This window comes from Numenius arquata, chromosome 5 (assembly GCF_964106895.1).
Source record: "Numenius arquata chromosome 5, bNumArq3.hap1.1, whole genome shotgun sequence".
Lineage (NCBI taxonomy): Eukaryota > Metazoa > Chordata > Aves > Charadriiformes > Scolopacidae > Numenius > Numenius arquata.
In genome coordinates this window covers 69,260,066-69,284,706 of record NC_133580.1, presented here as the reverse complement: position 1 = coordinate 69,284,706, position 24,641 = coordinate 69,260,066, and the positions used below count along the sequence as shown (strand labels likewise).

Genomic DNA, 24,641 nt, shown 5'->3' with positions numbered 1-24,641 from the left:
GACAATAAAGCTCTAAAGTGTTGCATTTATAAAAATTAAGGTTCCTGCTTGATTTCTCGGATCTTGCCCCATTGAAATTTTCACAGAAACCCCCGAGACCCAGGTTTTTCTCTGTGATGCTCTGGTCTCACAAACTTGTACCACACGCTTATTTTTCCAGGTCTCATGGGGCCAGGGATGCAGCATCATTTTCCTCATCAGCATCTGAGGAAGCAGAGGAAATGGAACAAGGCAACATCTACTCCTGAGAAGTACTTCAGGTCTGGACTGTGTCAAAAACTAAAGGTCTTACTGTTATTTTTATTCCTTAATAATAGATTCTTGTTTTTGTGCCCCCCTCCTATGGATGGTCTTGAAATCCTTCCCCATCTCAGTTCTAGATGATAAGGCATGAGTTGGACATGGAACCCACAACATACTTCCAGTGACAAAAATAAGATGACAAACCCCCAAAATCTTAAAAGACTGGTAATGTCGCCTTCACATTTCACGAACAAAAAGTTTCTTTAATCAGAAAAAGACAGATTAATAGACTTTTCTGCCACGAGGTGAGGTGGAAATGGACCGGTGATCAGTTCATCTACCAATGAGTGTCATATTGTCTTAGGAAGTTCTGCTTTCCTTTTGAGAATCAGTTCAGATTTACAACAATGCACAACGCACACTTAATGTGCCTGAAAAACGTCTAAAATACTATATATTTATTTTAAGCCTTTCATTTGTCCTTAGCTTTTATTTTCAGGAGGAGAGGACAGTGGGAGTTGATACGTACTAAATTGTCATGCGCTGTGACAAAGCTGATTGCACGGAACTCAATATTGGGATTCCCTTTACAGTTATTACTACACTCAGTAGCACCCAGGGCCCTATGGAGGAGTGGGGACTGCGTTATTTAAGGCACTAAATAAACATGTATCAGTAAAAACTTGTCTCATTTAGCTTTCTATTCTAAAAGACCAGTATTTGATTAACAGCATGCTCTGTTTCCTCATATCCCTGCAATATGATGTGCAGTCCCACAGCAAATACCTCTCCAGCAAATTCACTGCGACTTTCTTGTTTATTTTGGGCCAAAATCCCCAAGAAAGATCACTATTTTTGAAACATTTGCCCCAAGTTTATCAAAGTCTCACCACGGGCTTTCAGTACTTCTTGTCAACAGAAGAACTCGCTTTGCAAATCCAAACCTATGTAAAACTGCGCAGTATTAGGAGATTACACACACACAAGAAATAAAAGTCTCCACAAAACAGGCTGCTTTTTCAGAAATCAGGATATGACTTACAATATTTAATTAAAACAAATTTGGATTGAAATACGTTTGCAGTCAATTTTTAGTTCATACAGCTTTTAGTTCAACTGATTGGAGTTTTTTGGTCCTTTAAGGTACTTTCCTTCCAAAATATGATACTAGATCCAGGAGTACCCAGCATAACTCTTAATAAATGTAGAAGTCTTTTTAGTCTGAGTTCTCAGGTATTTGGTCCTAAAAATCCTTACTTCTTAAATAATGCACTTCTAGTGCCGCAAAAACCAATTAAGGCAGTAAATTTGCTATTTTACTCAGTCTTTCGTTGAAGATTATTCTTCTCTGGTTGGAAGAAGTGCTTTTCAAGAGCGTTGACCAATTCGTCTAGCTCCTTCTTCAGCTGCTCAACGTCACTGAGAAACAAAAGCCACACAAACACAGAAAACAAGTGTCACAGCGGAGAAGCAAAAAAGCACGTTTTCAGTCTGAAGAGTTTTTAAGTCTGCCGCGCTGTTTTAGAGAAACATTTTCTATTTATCCTCAAAGTATATACACTTGATTTCGTACGGTAACGCACTGATGGTCGCTTCCAGCTGACGTGCATGAACGCAGTTAGGACTACGGAGAAGCATAAACCCACAGTGTAATCTGAAATAGAAGATCTTCTGACCTTAAACGGCCAGTTTGAGTTCAGAAGATCCTCTGTTACTAAGTGTATGTATGTGATTAAAAATGTAACTTTTATACCTGTATTAGTATTTTCAGATGAATTATTTCTTCTGTGAGAAAGCATTATTTTCATTACAGAAGTTAATAATTGCTTATCTTTAAGACTGTATGATTTCCAAGTCTATCAGTCAAGGATGTAATTACGAAAGATAAAAGGGTTTAAAATATATTTGAACACTATATATAGTTATATAAGTTTAAAGCAACTATGTACGTAAAAATAGAGTGAATATATTTACTTTCATTTAAGGCAGAATGTTTTTCTTGATACTGTTTTTACTGAACGTGAAACCAAGCTCAAAGGAATTTCAGAGACAACAAGAACTCGTCAACAAATTTTGCAGAATTGAAGCTTTAGGCAAATATATTCGCTAAAATAATGACTGTAGTAATATTATTTGAGCCCCTTCCCCACCAAAATATTCTGAGAAAGCCACACGGCCCCTGTGCCACAGCAGTTCCTGCCGTCAGTGACAATACCTGTTTCCAGGAGGTGCACAAAGTTCCGAGTAGTATTTAATCTTTGGTTCCGTCCCGCTGGTTCTCATGGTGGCCACTCCTCCATTAGCAAAGGTGAACGTTATCATCTGGCTGCTTTTACTAGTTGGAAGTATCTAGAAATAGGAAGAATAATTTTTTAGAAGCTTGGAAAGTGACTATATGTAATGAATTCCAGACAAAACCCGTGACTTGATGTAATATAGTATAACCAAAGGATCAGTTAAACCGAAGCTTTGTTCTGTTTTTTTCATCATTGTGGTCTCTTGAGACCACAACAGGCAAACGAAAGTCTTACCCTCAGCCGAGAATCCGGGACGTTACTGCCAGGGAGCTCTTTTAAAGTCTAGTCAACATTTTTACTGCAAACAGAAATTGCTCTGTGATGGCATTTCCCGGCAGGAAAAGAAACACGGGTTGTGGAAAGCTAAAGAACCCAAAGCCACACCCCAGCAGATAGTTTAACCGACATTTAAAACAAAATAATGCAAGACACAAGACAGCAAGATCCTCCTGCCTCCCTTTACTGTCATCTTGGAGAGAAAAACCACCACAAAACCAAACAAAAAACCCCCAACCTTCCTTTCCTCCCCCCGAGGCAAAACAATCCTTCCCAATCTAACTTATTTTAAGACTCAGGATGTGTTTGTCCATCAAATTTTGTATATATATATCTGTATATTCATGCTGATGTGATTTCTATATATTTTTTACAATACACTTACAGCCTTTTGATCTGGCTGGCTGCTGTCATACCCCGTAGTTAGATCCCTTATTCCAGAAACTTTAAATCTACCGCAAGATTTTGGATATGTGTTTTTTCCATCAAAATTTCTCAGGTTGTCAAAAAGCTGCTGAATAACTTTAGGATCGTGGCAGATGAAGTAGGAAGCCTTGGTGATGTGGAAGCCGTATCTGTGAAGACACAACGTCAGGAAGAGTATTGCTTCTTCAACTCATTAGCGTTTCATATTATACAGTTTTGTATTATACAACCTTCTATAAAGCAAGAATCTATACTCACGGTCACCCAACTGTAGCATCAATTCACCTCCTTGCCATTTTAAAAAGGCCTCAACAGCTTAACTGTCCTATTTTACACGCTTTAAAGAAACTTCTGTGCAGACACTTTTGCCTTTTAATAATTAACAATGAGAAAGTTTGCTGCTAAACCAGAAGAAAAAGATGCCTTGAAGAGATGTAACCACCATGGGAAGAGAACAGAGAACTACATCTAATTTTCGCCCCTGACTGGATTCCAGCTGGGCTTTCAAATTCCATACTGTTTTTTTCCAGAAGCTGCGCTCCCATTAAAGTGTTCCTACTAAACCAAACTGTTCCGAACATCATCTCTTTGCCTCATCTGTTTGCTGCCAGGTAATAGAATCTCCATCAAAGACAAACGACCTGCAGACACTGACTTTTCAAAATGGGATGTTGTTGGAAAGCACACAAGCCTGAACTGGTTGTTTAAGTGAGTCCTTACTAACGATCAACACTTGATGAGTATCCTCGATGCCAGGGAAAATCTGAAGGGCAGAATATTTTGTCAGTACGAGAATGTTCACGCTAAAAGCCCATGAGGTTCCTTAAATAGGGTCACGCCAAAATGGACATCTTGAAGGTCAATAGCTGTTAAATCACTCTTGAGAATCCCCTAAGGGAGTTTGTAAAACCCGTCCTATATTTACTATCACAGAATGGTTTGGGTTGGAAGGGACCTTAAAGCCCATCCAGTGCCACCCCCTGCCCTGGGCAGGGACACCTCCCACCAGACCAGGTTGCTCCAAGCCCCCTCCAACCTGGCCTTGAACCCCTCCAGGGATGGGGCAGCCACAGCTTCTCTGGGCAACCTGGGCCAGGCTCTCACCACCCTCACAGAAAATAATTTCTTCCCCAGATCTCATCTCAATCTAATCTAAATCTCTACATTTTGAAGAAGTGATGAGCCTGCCAGGACTGTATCCTTTTCCCAATCGCCATTTACTTCTTTGGGAACAGACCCCACTTTTGTACCTCCAAAATACAGAGCAGAGTTTCTTCTGCTTCAACAGCAACTCGCAAGACAAATCGGATGAAAAATGAAGTCGTAAGGAGGAGAAAACTGCAGCTCTGTACTAACACAAACAAACAAACCCCAAACACACACAAAACAACCCCCCAAAACAAAACAAGAACCTTCGCCCTCCAGTTCTAGTTATCAAGCATCAATTTAATAAGTCAAATTTAATAAGTCATCTTTAAGGTCTCTTCCAACTCGAACCATTCTATGATTCTATGATTTGTATCCTTCCCTGTCTCCGTAGCTTTTCCACAAACAGTGACTACCTGCGCTGACCTCTTTCTTTGAGGTGCATCTACCGACTGCGTTTGTGCTAAATAAACTCTGATTTTTAGATTCCCCTTCAGTGGCTACGCCCACAGCAGCCCTGTGGCACAGCGAAGTTCCACTTGGTTAAATATTCTCTTTCTGAGGGCAACCTGAACCAGGTGTTTACTGAATGAGTATTAAAAAAAGAAGCATGAGCCAGAAAAGAATAATTCTTTGAATATACACTTGCATCTACTAGTAATTAAGGGAAATTCTCAGATCAGATGCTATATTTGCAGCTCTAATCGTTAATTCCTCATCCTATTACTGTTTCTTGAACCCACCTAAACTTCTGTCACATACAATAGCTGATAAATTCCACCATTTATTTATATGTTAGCAAAGTCTTTGCCATTTGATTCCTTCTTAAACGGGGGATGAAACAAGCACGGCCAGCGCTGTGCGAAAAGGAGAGATCTGAAGATTGGAAAACAAGAAGCACCGAGGCTGGAGTTTTCCGTGTCTCTCTGCTACTGATTTCTGTAGGTCTTTGAACACGTTAAAAAAGAACAAAATAAAAGCAGCGCCTCATGTTAAAAGCTCTCAGAGGGATAACTCAGCTCTTTAGGGCCAAACAGTCACAGCACCTCTGCATAATCGGCTGAAATCTCAATATTCAGGAGCCAGAAGAACAATCAACATATAGTATCCATCAAAAAAAAAAAGACAGAATAATACAATAAAACACCTGAGTATAGAGCCAACTAGAATTATTTTCATCATAAGCAGCCCTGCAAGCGGGACAGAATTAATAAGGTAATATTATTTTTAAAATACCTTAAAATGACACAAAAGTCATGAATATATTCATGCCCGTGAGGCGGCAGCGCGTTCTAGGAGATTACTATTAACACAGAATTTTATTAATAGTACAATAACCCAATTTTTATTTCTTCACGTACTATAGGTTGCCATTGAGTCCCTATTAACCCCGGCATATGGAATGGAGAAAATCTGAAAATTAAGCACTCACTCGTCATAGACAGCTTTCAGCTGCTGCGACAGAGACAAATTCCTGGTTGCCAAAAAGCTGGCCATCTCCGCAGTGATGACAGCGGCGCTGACACCGTCTTTGTCCAGAACAGCAGGACAGCACATATACCCTACGCAAAGCAAATGATAAATAATTGATATATTTTTATAAGGAAATAAGATAAAATGGGGGGGGGGGGGGGGGGGGGGGGGAATTAATCAAACCAACATCTTTTAAAGGAGAAACGCACATTACTGTAGTACAGACATTTTAGAGTTGAACCAAAAGTGGAAAAATTTTATCCTCTCATGAGTGTTAATTTTGATAAGCAAGATAGTTAATGGAATTTCAAGATAGAGACAGGTTTGTGTCCTGTCAGTGCCACATGCTCCCAAGTGCTTTTGGAGCTCTCATGAAAGAGAAATGCCACGCTGCGGGAGCAATGCCCATACGGCGCTTTGTCTCAAACAGCATTCCATACAATTCACTGGTAACTATCCTTGAAATCAGTCACATTTTCTCTGGTTTTCAGGTATTGAGACACTGAAGAAATAGCATTATCGCTTTACAGTTCCCTTCTCACAAAGTCATCGCTTTTATTCATGGCTTTCCAGTTTACGAGTATAATGTGGGGAGTTTTTACTTTTTTTTTTTTTTGCCATTTTTTTTTGCAATGGTCCTGCTTTCACTGTTTTACTGGACACTGGAATGTAATATTCTGTTTCTTACCTATAGCTTCCTCAAACGCAAAAAGAACAGCTTTTCCCTGGTCCATGAGCTGCTTGGCACGGTTGCCCATCCACTTGAAACCTGTCAGCGTTTCCTACAGCGGCGAGGAGAAAAAAAAAAGGCATTAACAATAAAAGCAATCACAGAATCACAGCATGATGTGGGGTTGGAAGGGACCTCTGGAGATCATCTCCTCCAACCCCCTGCCACAGCAGGGGCACCCAGAGCAGGTCCCACAGGAACGTGTGCAGGTGGGTTCTGAATGTCTCCAGAGAAGGAGACTCCACCACCTCTCTGGGCAGCCTCTTCCAGGGCTCTGCCACCCTCACAGCAAAGAAGTTCCTCCTCATGTTGAGATGGAACTTCCCATGTTCCAGTTTGTGCCCGTTCCCTCTTGTCCTGTCCCTGGGCACCACTGGAAAAAGACTGGCCCCATCCTCCTGACACCCACCCTTGGAGTATTTATAGGTGTTGATCAGATCCCCCCTCAGTCTGCTCTTCTCCAGACTAAAAAGACCCAAGTCCCTCAGCCTTTCCTCAGCAGAGAGATGCTCCAGGCCCCTCATCATCTTTGTAGCCCTCTGCTGTACCCTCTCCAGCAGTTCCCTGTCCTTCTGGAACTGGGGAGCCCAGAACTGGTCCCAGTGCTCCAGATGGGGCCTCCCCAGGGCAGAGCAGAGGGGCAGGATGACCTCCCTCCACCTGCTGGTCACACTCTTCTCGAGTTTGACAATGTTTGACAAGGATGTGAGGTTGTGTAGGAAAGCAAATAAAAGAACATGGAATAACCTATAAACGCTCACCTCAAAGTGAAACCCTTCCTTTAGTGCAATGGCTCTCAGGATTTTGGAGGAGACCGTACTGGATAACATGTAGACATCTTTAAGAGCACGACTATCCCTGTTGTTATTTTTCCAGCAAGTGAAGATCCACCAGCCTAAAAGAGCTCCCAGCTCATTGCCAGAAAACACTTTCCATTCACCACTGGATGGAGGGGAAAAAAAAAAAGAAAAAAAAAGAGGGAAAGTATATAAATTCAAAGGATAATACTGGGAAAATAAACCTACTGGTTCTTTCACACATGGATTCCAGCAAACAAAACCACTGCATCCGAGTTCCAAGTAACAGGAACACAAGACCATTAAGAACAAACAGAACTATTCCTGCCCCAAAGAATTCCGAAGCAGTTGCCTTCCTCCTCCATCGTACCTACCAGATTTTGAGTTTATCCAAAGATGAAACAGCGATACTTCCAGCAGATTTTAAGTAAAATGAAAATATTCAGCAGACAAAACGGTAAAATCAATGATCAAGACAAGCACAGAGACCCAGAAATACAACTCTGAAATGATCAGTGTTTTTAGCGGACTCGGTGACAAATCCCTTTGATTTCATCACAAGATACACCCACCGGTCAGGGAGGAAGATTGGAAAAAAAAAATCTCAAACAGGTGAAAAAAAAAAGGAAAAAAAGAAGATGAACAGATGAACATTGACGTGTTGCTAGAACGAGAAAAACCGAAGGGAAAAGGGAAAAGACGGATGTCAAAATTGCCCCAAAAATTCCCCGGTCACAAAAGGGGACAAAGACAGTGACAAAAAAAACCCCCACCCCTCAAGACCTAGAGAAACGGTACCTGCTGTGAGAGAGAAGCAGAGCCAGTCTCCCGCATTTAGTGACGCCCAAAGCAACGCCCAGCGACACCTTAGTGCGGGAGCGCTGAGAGAGCGTGCTCTAGCAGGAGGTTCTGTCAAAGAAGAAGCACAGAGACTGTAGGAGCCCGTACCGACGCTCGATTAGTGCACCAACGGCTACAGCAGAAGCCCCAGAGGAGGACACAGGACCGAAAATTAGGAGACAACTAAGACGGGCTGAACAATTAGCAAAGACGTAACAGAAGGAGCACCGTGCTCTCGGTGGCAATGAATACAATAAACTAACACCCCCTCTCCATTGCTTGTTTTAACCCATAACTAGCACAAACTACAGCTGCTTTATGCTTTTTCCTCAACGCTGAATTGCCAACTGAGGCTGGGCACAGGCCAAAAAATGTTAAAATAAGGAAATTCCAGCCACCACGGCCAAAAACGCTGCAGTGCCCGTGGGTCCATCCGTCCTCTAAAGGCAGAGCAGCCTCCTTAGTTCATGCTGTGAGGATAAGGAGGTAAAAAAAGAACCCGAAAGCCCAAATAAAGCACTGCCACCTCTGAAGCCTGGAGAAAAGGAGGCTGAAGGGAGACCTTCTCGCTCTCTCCAACTCCCTGAAAGGAGGGTGTAGCCAGGGGCGGTCGGTCTCTTCTCCCAAGTCACAGGTGATGGGACAAGAGGAAACGGCCTCCAGTTGCTCCAGGGGAGGTTCAGGTTGGATATTAGGAAAAATTTCTACACTGAAAGGGTTATGAAGCCTTGGAATGGGCTGCCCAGGGAAGGGGTTGAGGCACCATCCCTGGAGGGATCTAAAAGCCGGGCAGACGTGGTGCTGAGGGACATGGGTTAGTGATGGTTTTCATCAGAGTTAGGTTGATGGTTGGACTCGATGATCTTAAAGGTCCCTTCCAACCTGGACAATTCTATGACTCTATGATTCTTTATGTTACATATTCCATACATACGAAAAATTGGTGAGAAGACTGGGTTTGAGCGAGTTTACCTTCTGTGTTTCCGTTCTTTTTCAGGACATACATAGATAAATAACGCAGGCATAAAGCTGGTCCCTAAAGAGGAGGCTACAAATGATGATACTGAGAAGGACCAAGCCCTGAAGAAGCTTAAGGTGAACTGCAGGTACATAACGTTATGCACAGAGTGGGAAACTGAGCGAGAGAGGCCCAAATCATCTCCTGAATAGTGAAGTAAGAGTATTTGAGAAAGAAGGAGCTCATATTAAAGAACAGGGATGTTCCCTATTCCTAGGGAACAATAGGAATCGGTTCCCTATTATCAGGGAACCATAAAGATTCTCCTGAATATTCAAGTTATTATTTAATAGACACAGTACGAAAGAATGGTTATCAGTCTTCGGTTAAAAATTTCTAACTGAAAACCTCCCTTTAAGAAGGTACAAAACAATCACAATTCACGTGCTTCCGTGCGTGCCTCAAGCACAGCAAGTGTCACATATTTATCCAGGCTTCTGTACAGTGTCTAATATTAATCATTATTTCAGCCCCCACTGTGGTCTGCTCCATACAGTCCTCTCACATCTCTATGTGTTTTCAGTCCAAAAATGACCATTGTTCAGTGACTGTTCGGTGGATAAGGAATTGGCTGGATGGTGGCACCCAGAGGGTGGTACTCAGTGGCTTGAAGTCCAGACGGAGAGCAGTGACAAGTGGTGTCCCTCAAGGGTCCGTGCTGGGACCGGTACTGTTTAACATTTTTATCAACGATAGACAGAGAGATTGAGAGCACCATCAGCGAGTTTGCAGATGACACCAAGCTGTGTGGTGTTGTCGATACAGCAGAGGGACGGGATGTCATTCAGAGGGATCTGGAGAGGTGGGCCCAGATGAACCTCATGAGGTTCAACAAAAGCAAGTGCAGGGTCCTGCACCTGGGCCAAAACAATCCTTGGTGTAAATCCAGCCTGGGGGATGAGGTGTTAGAAAGCAGCCCTGAGGAAAGGGACTTGGGGGTGCTGATGGAGGAGAAGCTGGACATGAGCAGGCAATGTGCTCTCGCAGCCCAGAAGGCCAACCACATCCTGGGCTGCATCAAAAGAAGTGTTGCCAGCAGATCCAGAGAGGTGATTCTGCCACTTTGCTCTGGTGAGACCTCACCTGGAGTACTGTGTGCAGGTCTGGAGCCCTCAATATAGAAAGGACATGGACCTGATGGAGCAGGTCCAGAGGAGGGCCACCAAAATGATCAGGGGGCTGGAGCACCTCTGCTGTGAGGACAGGCTGAGGGAGCTGGGGTTGTTCAGCCTGGAGAAGAGGAGGCTCTGGGGAGACCTCATAGCGGCCTTCCAGTCCCTGAGGGGGGCCTACAGGAAGGCTGGGGAGGGTCTGTTTCCAAAGGCCTGCAGTGACAGGACGAGGGGCAATGGCTTTAAGTTGGAGAAGGGGAGATTTAGATTGGATATTAGGAACAAGTTCTTTACCATGAGGGTGGTGGAACACTGGAACAGGTTGCCCAGGGAGGTGGTTGAGGCCCCTTCCCTTGAGATATTCAAGGTGAAGCTCGACGAGGCCCTGGGCAACCTGGTCTAGTTGGGGGTGTCCCTGCTGACTGCGGGGAGGTCAGACTAGATGACCTTTGGAGGTCCCTTCTGGCCTGGACCAATCTATGAATCTATGAATTGTGACTATTCTGTCTTCCTCTGAGACACAGGATGCACAGGATCCCCCAAAGAAGCCTAGCCTTTAAGTAAAAAAACCAACTGTAAATGGTTTGGATTTCTTTATTACCGTACCTCTCCTGTTTCTCTGCCACTGCAAGTCGATCGGCGTCGGGATCGTTTGCTAAAATGATTTTTGCCCCATCTTTTTCAGCCAAAGCAAAAGACAACGTCTGGAAAAGAGGTAAGCGAGACCGGATGAGTGTTAATACTCCCAAATAATATTTGCACCTTCTTTATAGGTTTAAAATAATTTTCCCCATGTATTTCATCTCAACCACCCCAAATCACAGTGTGTCCCTGCAAAAAAAAAAAAAAAAAGATGAACTTCAAGCCTGGCAGATATTTAACTTCATGCACTATTTAACTTCACCTACATCACTCTGCTCCTGCAGCCCAAGTCTAAAGCTCCTTAGATTCACCAGGATCCTTCAATAACCAAGTGCAGCAGAAACGCTCGTAGTAGAAATTCTAACCGTGTTAGAAACCAGCCCTTTTAATTCTTATTTTATTTGTTAAGAGGAACCGTATCACTCTGTTGTACACGCAGATGCTGCCCATTCCGTTAAAGCACAGAACAAATTGCTTTAAAGTTATAGCTAATTAGCATCTGACTGGTTCAAAACCAGTCATAAACCTCAATAAAATGATATCAATTAATTTCACTAAATGTAAGGCTCTGAAAAGAGAAACAAAACAGGCCTTCAACCAATATTTATAGCCACAACTACCGGCAGAAAGGAAACGCTGAAAGATATTGCAACTAATAAAAAAAATAAAAAATATCTATTTACCAGAACCCCTTTGCCTTCTTCAGGATTTGGATACTTGACTGTGGGAAATTCCGGATCGGGATCCTTCTGCTCCGGAACGGCAAAGGGAGGGCTAAGGTCAAAGGCCTTGAAGGCCAACTGCACAAATTTATGACCTACGCCGTGCACGGAAGTATGAACGAATTTCAAATTTGTTTCCTTGTTTATATTCCTGAAATTAAACAGATTAACAGTAAACTCGGATACGGAAGAATGATTGAGCAACCTGCTCTGGTGGGAGGTGTCCCTGCCCAGGGCAGGGGGTGGCACTGGGGGGGCTTTAAGGTCCCTTCCCACCCAAACCACTCTATGATTCTATGATTATGCACAAAATTGACTGCATTTGGAAGCAGGTACGACTCAGTATTTTCTATCACTGTTAAAATTATAAATTAGAGAGGTTGGATTTTAAAGGTAATGGCTTGAAAATGGGCTTAGCCTCATTTTTTTCAGCAATATGAGTCATTCTTGATATCTCGTGTCCCGGTACGTGCAAATCACTGGGGTAAGAAAGATAGTGTAACCTATGCACCCCAAAGGAGGCGAGCGGAGAACAAATACAACTGATCTGACTTTTCATCCCCAATTTTGGCATTGAAACCAGCTCCGGAGACTGGGAAGGCAGCAAACCACCAGCAGCGCGTCTCCCGTGTTGTGAGCAGAGTTACCTGTGAAAGCACTGTTTCTGTATGTCTTGGAAATACTCCTTATTGACCCTGGCGTAGGGATCCTGGAGCAGCTGGCTGCCGTCGATCCCGTCCTCGTCCCACGCCTGAGGCCACGGCTCCTGGTTCTCCTCGATAGCCTGAGAAATGCCTTTGTCGTGAGGGGAAATGATCTGAGCACCGTTTTCCCAGTAAACCTAAAGAATAAATAAGGTGAGTTATTTGGTAATTAGTATCGTAGGACAGCTTTGTTATTTTTTTTGTTGGCTTAGGTGCGCTGCATTCAGTAGAATATTCCAGCAAATTAGGCTTAAGTACACCCAGAGCATTCCCTTGCTCATATTCTGTGTTTCCTCTCACATCCCATCTTTTGTTCTATAAAAAAAAGAAAGCCGATCCATTTGCTCAGAAGATAACAAAGTCTGTAACGAAACACAAACCAAGACCCAGTTCATTTCTTGAAAAGATTCAAGTATCAGCCTTGGGACGTCTGCCAGCCTCGGCACTGATAACTCGCCCGTGCCATTTCACATAATTTCTTCCAGATTTTTAGGTACAACAGCTGGAGAGCAGCCCTGAGGAGAAGGACTTGGGGGTGTTGGTGGATGAGAAGCTCAACATGAGCCGGCAGTGCGCACTGGCAGCCCAGAAAGCCAACCCCATCCTGGGCTGCATCAAGAGAAGCGTGGCCAGCAGGTCACGGGAGGTGACTCTACCCCTCTACTCTGCGCTCGTGAGACCCCACCTGGAATACTGTGTCCAGCTTTGGAGTCCTCAACACAGGGAGGACATGGACCTGTTAGAACAGGTCCAGCGGAGGGCCACGAAGATGATCAGAGGGATGGAGCACCTCCCCTGTGAAGACAGGCTGAGAGAGCTGGGGTTGTTCAGCCTGGAGAAGAGAAGGGAAACCTCACAGCAGCCTCCCAATATCTGAAGGGAGCCTCCAGGAGAGCCGGAGAGGGACTCTTTGTCAGGAAGTGTAGTGACAGGACAAGGGGTAATGGTTTTAAATTGGAAGAGGGGAGATTTAGATTAGATATTAGGAGGAAATTCTTTGCTGTGAGGGTGGTGAGGCACTGGAACAGGTTGCCCAGGGAAGCTGTGGCTGCCCCATCCCTGGAAGTGTTCAAGGCCAGGCTGGATGGGGCTTGGAGCAACCTGCTCTAGTGGAGGTGTCCCTGCCCAGGGCAGGGGGGTTGGAACTCGATGATCTTTAAGGTTCCCTCCAACTCTAACCATTCTATGATTCTATGAATCATTATATATAGAATAATTCCAAAAAGGAAAAAAGCATGCGGAAGTGAAACGCGTTTACCACCAAAAAAATTTAAGGGGAAAAGCACAAAAACTTGACAGCTGCCCCCGGCAGCACAACAGCCAGCACAAATTCAACTACATTTCAAGATGTTCATTACTTGTAGTCTTCTCCCTTTTTGTCGATTATTTACACGTCCAGGAAGAGGTTTCCTTATTATGTTTTGCTTTTTGACAGTTGTTTGCGCACTTCCTTCTACTGATGGTTCACAGACCACAAGTTTTAAGGAAAGATACCTACAGCCATGTATGTACGTAGCCCAAATAACAAAATATGAAGAAAAAATGAAGTTGGTTAAAAAAGTAACGGATAAAATATCTAAACAAGCTATCAGGATCAATACATGAAATATTTTTTTAAAAAAAAAAAGCGATTTTAAACAGACATGAATTTCTGGAGGGAGAGGCGGCAAGAGATCATCCCTGCTAATGCCTTGTTTTTCTATTAAGACGACAAAAAACCCTTTGATTTTTGTATTTTAGAAACAGTCTGTGTATTACTAGTCCGGCTACAGGATGGTCGGCGAACAGGCAGCTCAACCAGGGTTTTTTCCAGTGAAAAGCAGATTTCTGTCACAGGAAAACGTCACACTGATGGCTGTGTCCCTTAGCAAAAGAAAAATACACTACAAGAAATTCCTGGAATTTATTCAAAACGTTTTGTAGAAGCAACTCATTAGGTTTTAAGTGTTTTTAATTCTCTGGGTTTGAAAAACTAAAGAGATCTTTTTAAATCACGTATTGGAGAAATGATTAATGCTTTCGAAAAGAGGTCAGTTAATATTTTAAAGTGTTCTAAAATATAGAATCATAGAATCGTCCAGGTTGGAAGAGACCCTTGGGATCATCGAGTCCAACCATCTACCCTACACTACAAAGTTCTTCCCGATATCATATCCCCCAACACCACATCTAAATGGCTCTTAAACACATCCAGGGATGGTGACTCAACCCCCTCCCTGGGCAGCCTGTTCCAGTGTCCGACCACTTGTTCTGTGAAAAATTCTTTCCTAACGTTCAGTCTAAACCTACCCTGTTGGAGCTTGAAGCCATTCCCTCTTGTTCTGTCATTAATTACCTGTGCGAAGAGACCAGCACCAACCTCTCTACAGTGTCCTTTCAAGTAGCTGTAGAGAGTGATGAGGTCTCCCCTCAGCCTCCTCTTCCTCACACTAAACAGTCCCAGCTCCTTCAACCGCTCTTCATATGATTTGTTTTCCAGGCCCTTCACCAGCTTCGTTGCCCTCCTCTGCACCCGCTCCAGCACCTCGATATCTCTCCTGTATTGAGGTGCCCAAAACTGGACACAATACTCCAGGTGTGGCCTCACCAGTGCCGAGTACAGGGGGACAATCACCTCCCTACTTCTGCTGGTCACGCTGTTTCTAATACAAGCCAGGATGCCGTTGGCTTTCTTGGCCACCTGGGCACACTGCAATTATGGCAATATGGTATTACTTATCTTCCTGCTTCTTAGAGCCAACATTTTAATTATGATATTAGCATACACGCTACTAGCTTTCAAAACCTACATCTAGAAGAGATCAAACTATCGATTAATGTGGTCTATAACATGATAGGAACTATATTAGTGTCTCTACATGGAAAATAATGTTTGAAAAAAGCCAGAAAATAGATCATATAAGGAACGTACCTTGTAACCATTGTCTTGTTTGGGGTTATGGGAAGCCGTAACCATAATTCCGGCGCAAAGCTTCAGATGAGTTACTGTGTACGGCTGCAAGAAGAGAAGGTTAGTGGAAGTGGAATGCATAAAATATTCTAGTTATTCTCCTGCGTGTGCACTAATTCCATCCCGCTGAGCGGAGAGTTGGGGTGATGACATTAGGTATCATACAGCTGGGGTAGTCTCTCATCCATACCAGCTTTTGAGAGCAGCCCATGGAGCAACTTGCTCCATCGTGGTTCAGAAGAGAATTGTTTTGGAGAAAGCTCTTATAAAAGATTCCAAAACAGACGGAGTGAATTGAAAAGAAAGCGTTTTTTGTGACTGCAGGTCCAGGTTGAGATTATTCCTGGCTCTTTAACAGGGAACGCAGTCAACTGCAGTTCTTGCAACCCTGCTTTAAGCCTCACTGTGAAGAATTTGACCCTAAATCTGCCAAATTTGTATCAGTACAAGAACGCTACATCCAAATCTTCACCCCACACTCACTGGAGCTACTGGTATCGGGACCAGCTGTTGGATTTAGTACAAAAGTAGGGGTTTTCTTTATTGCTCTAGAGCACTGACACCTAGTGATCTGATGGTGAAAATGCACATTCACCAACACATTCAACGACCCTCCCGATGGAATATCGTTGGCCTCCAACGACCTGCTGTTTAAAAAAGCTACTTTGGATTCAATACCCCTCAAAAGAAAAAAGAAATAATTAAAAAAAAAAACCAAAAAACAACAAAACCAACCCCCAAAAAATCACAAAACTAAATGTGTGTGCATGTTTCAGACCTCGAACTTCCCAGCAATCTAGACAGTTGTAAACTAAATATAGCTAAATAGGCATACGGCTCACTGCAGGTACAGCTTAAAAAGTTAAAAAGGGGTTTGTCTCGTTTTGCTTAATGTAAGATATCTGACAGAAATTGTGTGAATATAGAAATAAACACTAGAGGAACCTACCACAAAAGGAGTTGGTGTTATATCAGAGAAGAGATAAACTGGAACTCCTTGGCTGATGAAGGTATTAGCAGCAAGTCTCGCAAACCTACACAGGAAGAAAAGATGCCCAGGAAATATATTCATTTTCTCACCAGCTAGTTTCTTAGAATTCACAGCTTTCCCCCCACATATGCTCCAATTAATAAAAACAAAAACAAAACCCCATATAAATAACTCCCAAATTATTATACGGACCCAATTTAAATGTTTCCTCACTATTCCCGACACACAAAGCACAACTCCAAGAACTTCTTTGGGATAGAAGAACATAAAAATACTATAAATCCCTCACCTTAATTCCCTTTACAGAAAGAGAAAATACAAGCAGGTATAAAAACCATAATGGGTCACACACGACATCCACAAAACAAAGCCTAAAAAGTACCTTTTGCTACTACCTCCGCTGGAAAGGTGGGCACGAGCATCAAACCCAATCACAACTCCTCTCTTTTTCAGGTCGCTGAAATTCTTCTCAAGGTATCTGCAAAACCCCTGAAAACAACAAGAAACCCACCTCATCAACCCCATCTTAATAATTAATTTATCGTTGCATTAGATGATGGCGAAGATGCTGACATCTCCTAAAGGTGAGGGCACAGAACATCTCACTGAACTGGATTGGGCTTCAGTTTGTCTGGGACCAATAAACACCAAAAAAGCCATCAGAAACCTTCAAATCAATAGAGTGAAGCTGGACAACATCACATTTAAGGACTTTTCGAAAAATCAGAAAACCAGTTCCAGACAGAAACAGTTCACGTGATTAAGTCCGAATCACAGATTTTGAGATACAATTTAGTTGTGTTCGGTCTTGGAGGAGGAAGGGAACAACTGGCCAATATTTCAGTTTTTTAACTGAAATTCCTCTGGTTTTTAACTGAATCTCACCTGTTTAGGACATGATACAGCACCACTCCAGGCTGCAGTCATTGAAGGTTTGGGGTGTGCTGCACCTGGGGAGGAATAACCCCCTGCACCAGGACAGGTTGGGGGTGACCTGCTGGGGAGCAGCTCTGAGGAAAAAGACCTGGGAGTCCTGGTGGACAACAGGATGACCATGAGGCAGCAATGTGCCCTTGTGGCCAAGAAGGCCAATGGCATCCTGGGGGGCATCAGGAAGAGTGTGACCAGCAGGTGGAAGGAGGTCATCCTGCCCCTCTGCTCTGCCCTGGGGAGGCCCCATCTGGAGCACTGGGCCCAGTTCTGGGCTCCCCAGTTCCAGAAGGACAGGGAACTGCTGGAGAGGGGACAGCAGAGGGCTACAAAGATGGTGAGTGGCCTGGAGCATCTCTCTGCTGAGGAAAGGCTGAGGGACTTGGGTCTTTTTAGTCTGGAGAAGAGAAGACTGAGGGGGGATCTGATCCACACCTATAAATACTTCAAGGGTGGGTGTCAGGAGGATGGGGCCAGTCTTTTTTCAGTGGTGCCCAGGGACAGGACAAGAGGGAATGGGCACAAACTTGAACATAGAAAGTTCCATCTCAACATGAGGAGGAACTTCTTTGCTGTGAGGGCGGCAGAGCCCTGGAAGAGGCTGCCCAGAGAGGTGGTGGAGTCTCCTTCTCTGGAGACATTCCAAACCCACCTGGACACGTTCCTGTGGGACCTGCTGTGGGTGACCCTGCTGTGGCAGGGGGTTGGAGGAGATGATCTCCAGAGGTCCCTTCCAACCCCGTATCACTCTGTGATTCTGTGTTTCTGAACTCTCCCCGAGCAAATCTACTTTAGGACCTATGTGCATATATATCTTACATATATATATGTTAGATATATGCATATCTATATATGTGTATATATCTTCACTGCATTTATGTAAGTTTATGTCCAACATACACAAAGCTCAGGCAAACGTCGGCTACTTTGGGGGTTTTTTTGGTAGTTGTTACATCAGGACTAACTGACCCACTTGAGCTTGACTGTGTCTGTGGGTAAGTTCAAGCACAAACCAAATGTGGCAGATGAGAACTTATTTTAAAGTGAGCGAAGCAAGATAAAGGGCTGGAGGCGGCACCTGGGTCGTCTGGATAATGGTGAGGTCGTTCATGTGGGAAATCCCTGCTCCCATGGCAGCTCTCAGCCCGGCCGTGCCAAACTCCATCCGCGAACCAAAGTACTTCTGCAGCTCCCCGGCATTTCCTTCAGCGAGCACCTGCTTCACTATCGCGGATGTTTTGGGATTCTGTAGATACAAAATTCAGGTATTTTAGAAAAACGTTGGTTGGTTGGTTTGGTTTTAGTAACTTTAACTCTTTAACAGAACTGACTTTCTTTCCCACCCTCTCTCCCGGGTTATTTCAGTATCAGAACATCGCTTCCAGAACACCAGAACTCCTGCTACGTCTTCCTAATTTTAAGTCAGTACCATCTCAGGTGTTACTTATTTTAGATTTATCTCCTGCGGTGACAGCAGTGTAAATACCACATTTTAGGAAGTGAAAACATTTCCAAGATGTCCATTTTAATATCTTCTTGTTTTAAAGACAAACCAAGAACAAATGAAAAAGCACCTCGACAGTTCAGAGAATTTTCGTCATCACAAGAACAACTCTTAACATATAAGAAAGTAAGTTAAACCGGTGATTCAGAAATCTTTGTTACTTCCACAGCGCTGCAAGTAGAATTTAAAAAATAATATAAAATCATAAGCTCGTCCCAAACCTGGCTAACACCAGAGGCGGCAGCAAAAATTAAACAGGCTGGTTAGCTGATAAAGATGACAATTTGCAATATTGCGATGGAGTTGAGTTCTTAAGTAAATAAATACATGTATTCTTAAATGAATAAGTAAATGTATTCTTAAATAAATAAGCAAAATAAACTGACTGTGCAGCGGCGATGGAAAGGCCACATCAGAACCCCTTGTGAACAGTGAGGAATTTCTAAGTCTCACTCCTTTTTCTTGGTGTGTTACTCATATTTATATATTACTCTTGTATATTGATTCTTTATCGGTATCGACTCTTTTTGTTCCCAACCTTAGGAACTCGTCAAGCCCCTGAATGCCCTGACGTCTCAGTCACGGTAACGCGGGATCTGTGGAGTTTAATATTTGATTTCTCGAGAAGCGATGAGGCGAGAGGCCAGATGGCCCACTCCAGGCACCGGGCAACGGGGCTATGTGGAGAGGCGGCGCGCTCCCCGGGTTAGTCACCGCGTGATTACACACACGTTACGCCGCAGGACAAAGATTAGCATTTCCAAACGGGCATAAGCCTTGATTTCTGACCAACCAAACGACCTCATAAAAGCCACAGACTTCACTGGATGACTGAGGTATGCTTACAGCAAGGGAAGGCTTATCATCCTAGGCAAAAAAGTTATAAAATATATATCTTCTGCAGCTCCAGAATGTGCACAGCAGTAGGAACGTGAATGAGTTTGTGTACAAAGGTGTAAGCATTCTGGAAACCAATCTGAGACCAGGCTCTGGATGCCCTAAACACTGATCTCCGCACCTGCTGCTGCAGGACATACACCAGAGTTTAGATAAACACTCATAGAATCATAGATTGTCCAGGTTGGAAGGGACCTTTCAGATCATGGAGTCCAACCATCAACCCAACACTGACAAAACCCATCACTAACCCGTGTCCCTCAGCACCACGTCTGCCCGGCTTCTAGATACCTCCAGGGATGGGGACTCCACCACTGCCCTGGGAAGCCCATTCCAAGGCTTCATAACCCTTTCAGTGTAGAAATTTTTCCTAATATCCAACCTGAACCTCCCCTGGAGCAACTGGAGGCCGTTTCCTCTTGTCCCATCGCTTGTTCCTTGGGAGAAGAGACTGACCCCCGCCGGCTACACCCTCCTTTCAAGGAGTTGGAGAGAGCGAGAAGGTCTCCCCTTACTCCAAAAGCTGGAGAGCCCTTGGTGCAAACGAGCAACCTATATAACGCAGAATAAGCTGGACTCGTTAAAGAAAACAAAATTGGGTTTCCTGGGTGCAGTAAGCAATTGGGTACCCCTGAATCACCGATTTCCAGTTTCAGAATTGCCACTTTACCAGTCCAAGAACGCTGTGACAGACACTTCCTTGTAGGAGGCTCGACCTAATTCTGTACGGTTACAGAATAAATCTAATTCTGTGTTATTACAGAATAACGTAGGTCGGGGGAACTATTCTGAGTTCAGGCTGTTGAAAAGCTTTGCGGGCAGGAGCTGACTCTTCCCATTGAAAGCAGCATCTCTTTGGGTAGATGCTGCACACGTTTGGATCGGTGTCGGAGAGAGGAGAGGCTGTAACACCAATAACAGACCGTTCCCATTTTGTTTCAATTTTAGGGACGTTTTGATGCCATTGTACACAGCTAAGGAAAAAAAAAAATAAAAACCAACTAAGCTTTTTTTAAGCAGAAGAAAAAGCCAAACCCAAATCCTCACAGATCCGGAAGGAGCCCATTGTATCTGAAGGACGAAGCGCTGCTTTTTTCCTTCCCTGCTGCTGCTTCTCTCAGGTTATGCTTTCTCTGCTCTCCAACAGAACTGGATGAGAGCACGAAAATAGCGCTTTCTGTGAGTACAGTGTTTTAACACGGGGTTAATATGCAGTTTGCTTTGACATCACCTGCAACACAGGAGTTATTTACCCGAATCTAAAGGCCCCAAAGAGGTTTCACCGATGCAGGAGCCCCCCCCCGCCCCCAAAGGCTTTAGAGCAGAGGGGCAGCTACTGACTAAACAGGCTGTATTTGTAATGAAAACAGAAGCTGCCTTCTATCCCTAATTGTACGATCCCTAATGGAAAGAATGAAAAATACAGTACTTCTGTAATGAATACCATGACAAAAATAGCCTGGTAACGAGCTCAGTAATTGTCATCTAGGTAGAAACTTCCTTTTAAGTCAGCAGGACTGTCTTCGGGCTTGCTCTGGCAAACTATAATTTTGTAAGAAACGGGCAGCTTATCATTATTAAATATTAACCCATCTCTACACATCAAAAAGGAACCCTTTTTTTTTTTTTTTTTTAATATCAGAGTAAATGGACAAGGGTTATATTGGATTCTTCTGTTACTCAATCCAAACACGTAAGAGCTCCCTGAGAAATGAAAATACCTCGTCGTTTTTGAGCAATCAGCAGCGGGTGTTGCACACGGTGGGTTATTACTGAGTCAAAGACATGACTTAACAAGGAGCTAATATTTCAAAAGTAGAGATCACAGAATCACAGAATGATATGAGGTCAGAAGGGACCTCTGGAGATCATCTCCTCCAAGCCCCTGCCAGAGCAGGTCCACCCAGAGCAGGTCCCACAGGAACGTGTCCAGGTGGGGTTTGGAATGTCTCCAGAGAAGGAGACTCCACCACCTCTCTGGGCAGCCTCTTCCAGGGCTCTGCCACCCTCACAGCAAAGAAGTTCCTCCTCATGGTGAGATGGAATTTCCCGTGTTCCAGTTTGTGCCCGTTCCCTCTTGTCCTGTCCCTGGGCACCATTGGAAAAAGACTGGCCTCATCCTCCTGACACCCACCCTTGAAGTATTTATAGGTGTTGATCAGATCCCCCCTCAGTCTGCTCTTCTCCAGACTAAAAAGACCCAAGTCCCTCAGCCTTTCCTCAGCAGAGAGATGCTCCAGGCCCCTCAGCATCTTTGTAGCCCTTTGCTGTCCCCTCTCCAGCAGTTCCCTGTCCTTCTGGAACTGGGGAGCCCAGAACTGGACCCAGTGCTCCAGATGGGGCCTCCCCAGGGCAGAGCAGAGGGGCAGGATGACCTCCCTCCACCTGCTGGCCACACTCTTCCTGATGCCCCCCAGGATACTAGAAGGGATGCTCCATTAGATTCCAAGAGGGCTTCATAAAATAATTGGAATAACCAGCTGAAAGCGCAATCATTCCACAGAAGACAGGAATGTAACTAACATTAGATACGGAAATAAGAGACCCTTTAAAACCAGACTCTTTTCTCAAAATCAATTAAACTGGGAGGAAAAAAAGACACAGAAGACACAAAAATACACAAGAGTGACACAATATTTGATATCATACGCTGGCATTTCTAGATTATCATTAATAGAAGAAGAGCTGCCTAACAGGTCAGCTAACCAGTCAAATGGTCTGTAATGAAGAATTACAACTAATTGAGGTACTTCTCATAATGTCCTCTAGAACCTGGAAGGAATACTGAAAAAAAAAAAAAAAAAAAAAAAAAAGAGAATTATTCTGCGTTTTCATCGATCATCTCGAAATAAGCAGAAGACCCCTGACCAAACAAACACGTGGGCTGCATAAAACCCAGGAAGGTGCTGAGCCCAGGGCAGTCACTGAAGTGACCAAAGGGGGCAACGGCCAGTGTGTGCCAATACAGCAAAACCAACAAATTTCATGTATAGGGGCAAAAAATAAATCCATATACGGAGTATGGACCTGTACCTCAGCGGGAACTGCAGGGGCAAGGAGCTACGTAAGCATTTCCCGAGCACCACTACGGCAAGGCGCTGCTTTAGACAGGGAATATAGACATACCCAGAGGATTTTACCTCTGCGTATACCCCTGTCCCGACCAAAACTGAAGGACGCAAAGATAAGTCTTAAGATGTTGAAACACCTTAACGGGAAGGGAAATAACGCGTGCTGAAGTGTTCCTAAGCGATAATAGCAGGAAAAGGGAGGAAAACCCATGAAAGCAGACAATATTGAAGATGCAGGAGTTATTTTACGAACAGGGAGGGTCACTACGCACTGGGGTGACAACACCAGGAAAAAAAGAGAGGACAGATTCTGCATTTCCCAGTGGCTTTGAAGCAAGCCCGCATTCCTTTTGGAAACAACATTTTAATAAATAAAAATATGGAGGTGCCTGGGGGCTTTTACCACTGGGAGACAGACAGCACAGTACTCTCGCCTTTAACAATCCGAAAGTCTACCAGCCGCCCCTACAAGAAAAAGTAGTGAGGAACAACACAGGCCCTTTTTTTTAAAAAAGGAAATTCATAGAATCATAGAATGGTTTGGGTTGGAAGGGACCTTAAAGACCATCGAGTTCCAACCCCCCTGCCCTGGGCAGGGACACCTCCACTAGAGCAGGTTGCTCCAAGCCCCATCCAGCCTGGCCTCGAACCCCTCCAGGGATGGGGCAGATTCAACCCAGGGGGAAACCCAAATTCAACCCAGCTGAAAGCGACGATGCACGGAGTGAGCAGCCGGGGGGGTTTCTAAGCAGCAGAGGGGGCTGCCATGACGGGACCCCCCCCCCCCGGCCTCCCCACAAGCCTGCGGCCCCATCGCCCCCCTCCGTCAGCGGGAGGAGCCGGGCCCCGCCGCCCCTCACCTTATCCCACTGCAGCCACTGCTCGGCCGCCCGCCGGAGCGCGGCATCCCCGGCCGAGCTCCTCGCTGCCATCGCTGCCTCTGCCGTTCCTTCCCCTCCCTCTTCCGCAGGGCGCCGGCTCCGCTCCGCCCGACGGGGCCTGGCCGGGCCCGGGGGTCAGGGACTGGGCCGGGGCCGGGCCGCCCCACCTCCGCTCCGCCCGACGGGGACGGGCCTGGGCCTGGGCCGCCCCGCCTGGGCCCGGGGTCAGGGCTACGGCCGGGCCCGGGGTCAGGGCCCGGGCCGGGGCAGACCGCCCCACCTCCGCTCCGCCCGCCCGGGCCAGGCCTGGACCGGGCTGCCCCGCCTGGGCCCGGGGTCAGGGCTTGGGCCGGGCCGCCCCACCTCCGCTCCGCCCGCCGGGGCCGGGCCTAGGCCGAGCCTCCCCCCCTACGGGCGCGGGTTCAAGGCTACGGCCGGGGCCTCCCCACCGCCGCCCCGATGGGGCCCGGGGTCAGGGGTAGGGCCGGGGCCTGGGCCAGGCCCGCCCCACCGCCGCCGGGCCCGGGATCAGAGCCGGGCCTCCCCGCCCGCAGGGGAGCCGGGCCCGGGCTGCGGGGCTGTGGGGCTTCTCAGAGGGAAAAGCGGGGTTTTTCTAATGATTTTACGTGATGAGCCGCGTCCCTGCGTTAGCACTGGAGTAAGGCTGCTTAGGTTTCTTTTTAAAGTCGAGATAAATGAGGGATGATGTCTGAGGAGCCCTAATTCATACGCAACATGAAGTCACCTGCTGAAGGGTTAGAAGCGTAGGTGGTGTCTTGCTTTTTTACTGCCTGTAACGCGATAGTGTGGAAAGGACAAAGGTCCCAAGAAGAGTTTTTAGCTGTGTCTGGTTTTGGACATCCTAACGAGCGCTGGCGATCCTCCCCGTAACAAAAATGCGTCGGCTCCAATGTTTCCACGAACACCTGAAATACCGATAAAACCAGGGAATTAGTGTCTTGCGTTTCAATGAAATGCAAGAAATGCACTG

At 45.2% G+C, this 24,641-nt stretch overlaps 1 protein-coding gene across 1 annotated transcript; it reads right to left on the bottom strand.

The window, feature by feature from the left end:
- Positions 1-490: 490 nt before the first annotated feature.
- On the bottom strand, positions 491-23,731 carry PGM2 (phosphoglucomutase 2). The gene is made up of 14 exons (XM_074147545.1): positions 23,630-23,731; positions 18,376-18,543; positions 16,750-16,856; positions 16,326-16,410; positions 15,338-15,421; positions 12,370-12,563; positions 11,684-11,873; positions 10,965-11,062; positions 7,353-7,533; positions 6,550-6,643; positions 5,821-5,950; positions 3,202-3,391; positions 2,459-2,592; positions 491-1,662 (listed from the first exon to the last, which is right to left on the bottom strand). The coding sequence occupies exons 1-14, from the start codon at positions 23,699-23,701 to the stop codon at positions 1,560-1,562; spliced, it is 1,830 nt and encodes a 609-aa protein (XP_074003646.1). The 5' UTR covers positions 23,702-23,731; the 3' UTR covers positions 491-1,559.
- Between the last annotated feature and the right edge of the window lie 910 nt (positions 23,732-24,641).

Excerpts from the sequence above, each read along its gene's own strand:
- PGM2 (XM_074147545.1), bottom strand. The coding sequence starts at position 23,701 with ATGGCAGCGAGGAGCTCGGCCGGGGATGCCGCGCTCCGGCGGGCGGCC. Across the intron at positions 12,564-15,337 it reads AACAAGACAATGGTTACAAG|GTTTACTGGGAAAACGGTGC; the intron begins GTACGTTCCTTA and ends TTTATTCTTTAG. Across the intron at positions 2,593-3,201 it reads GCCAGCCAGATCAAAAGGCT|ATACTTCCAACTAGTAAAAG; the intron begins GTAAGTGTATTG and ends TCCTATTTCTAG.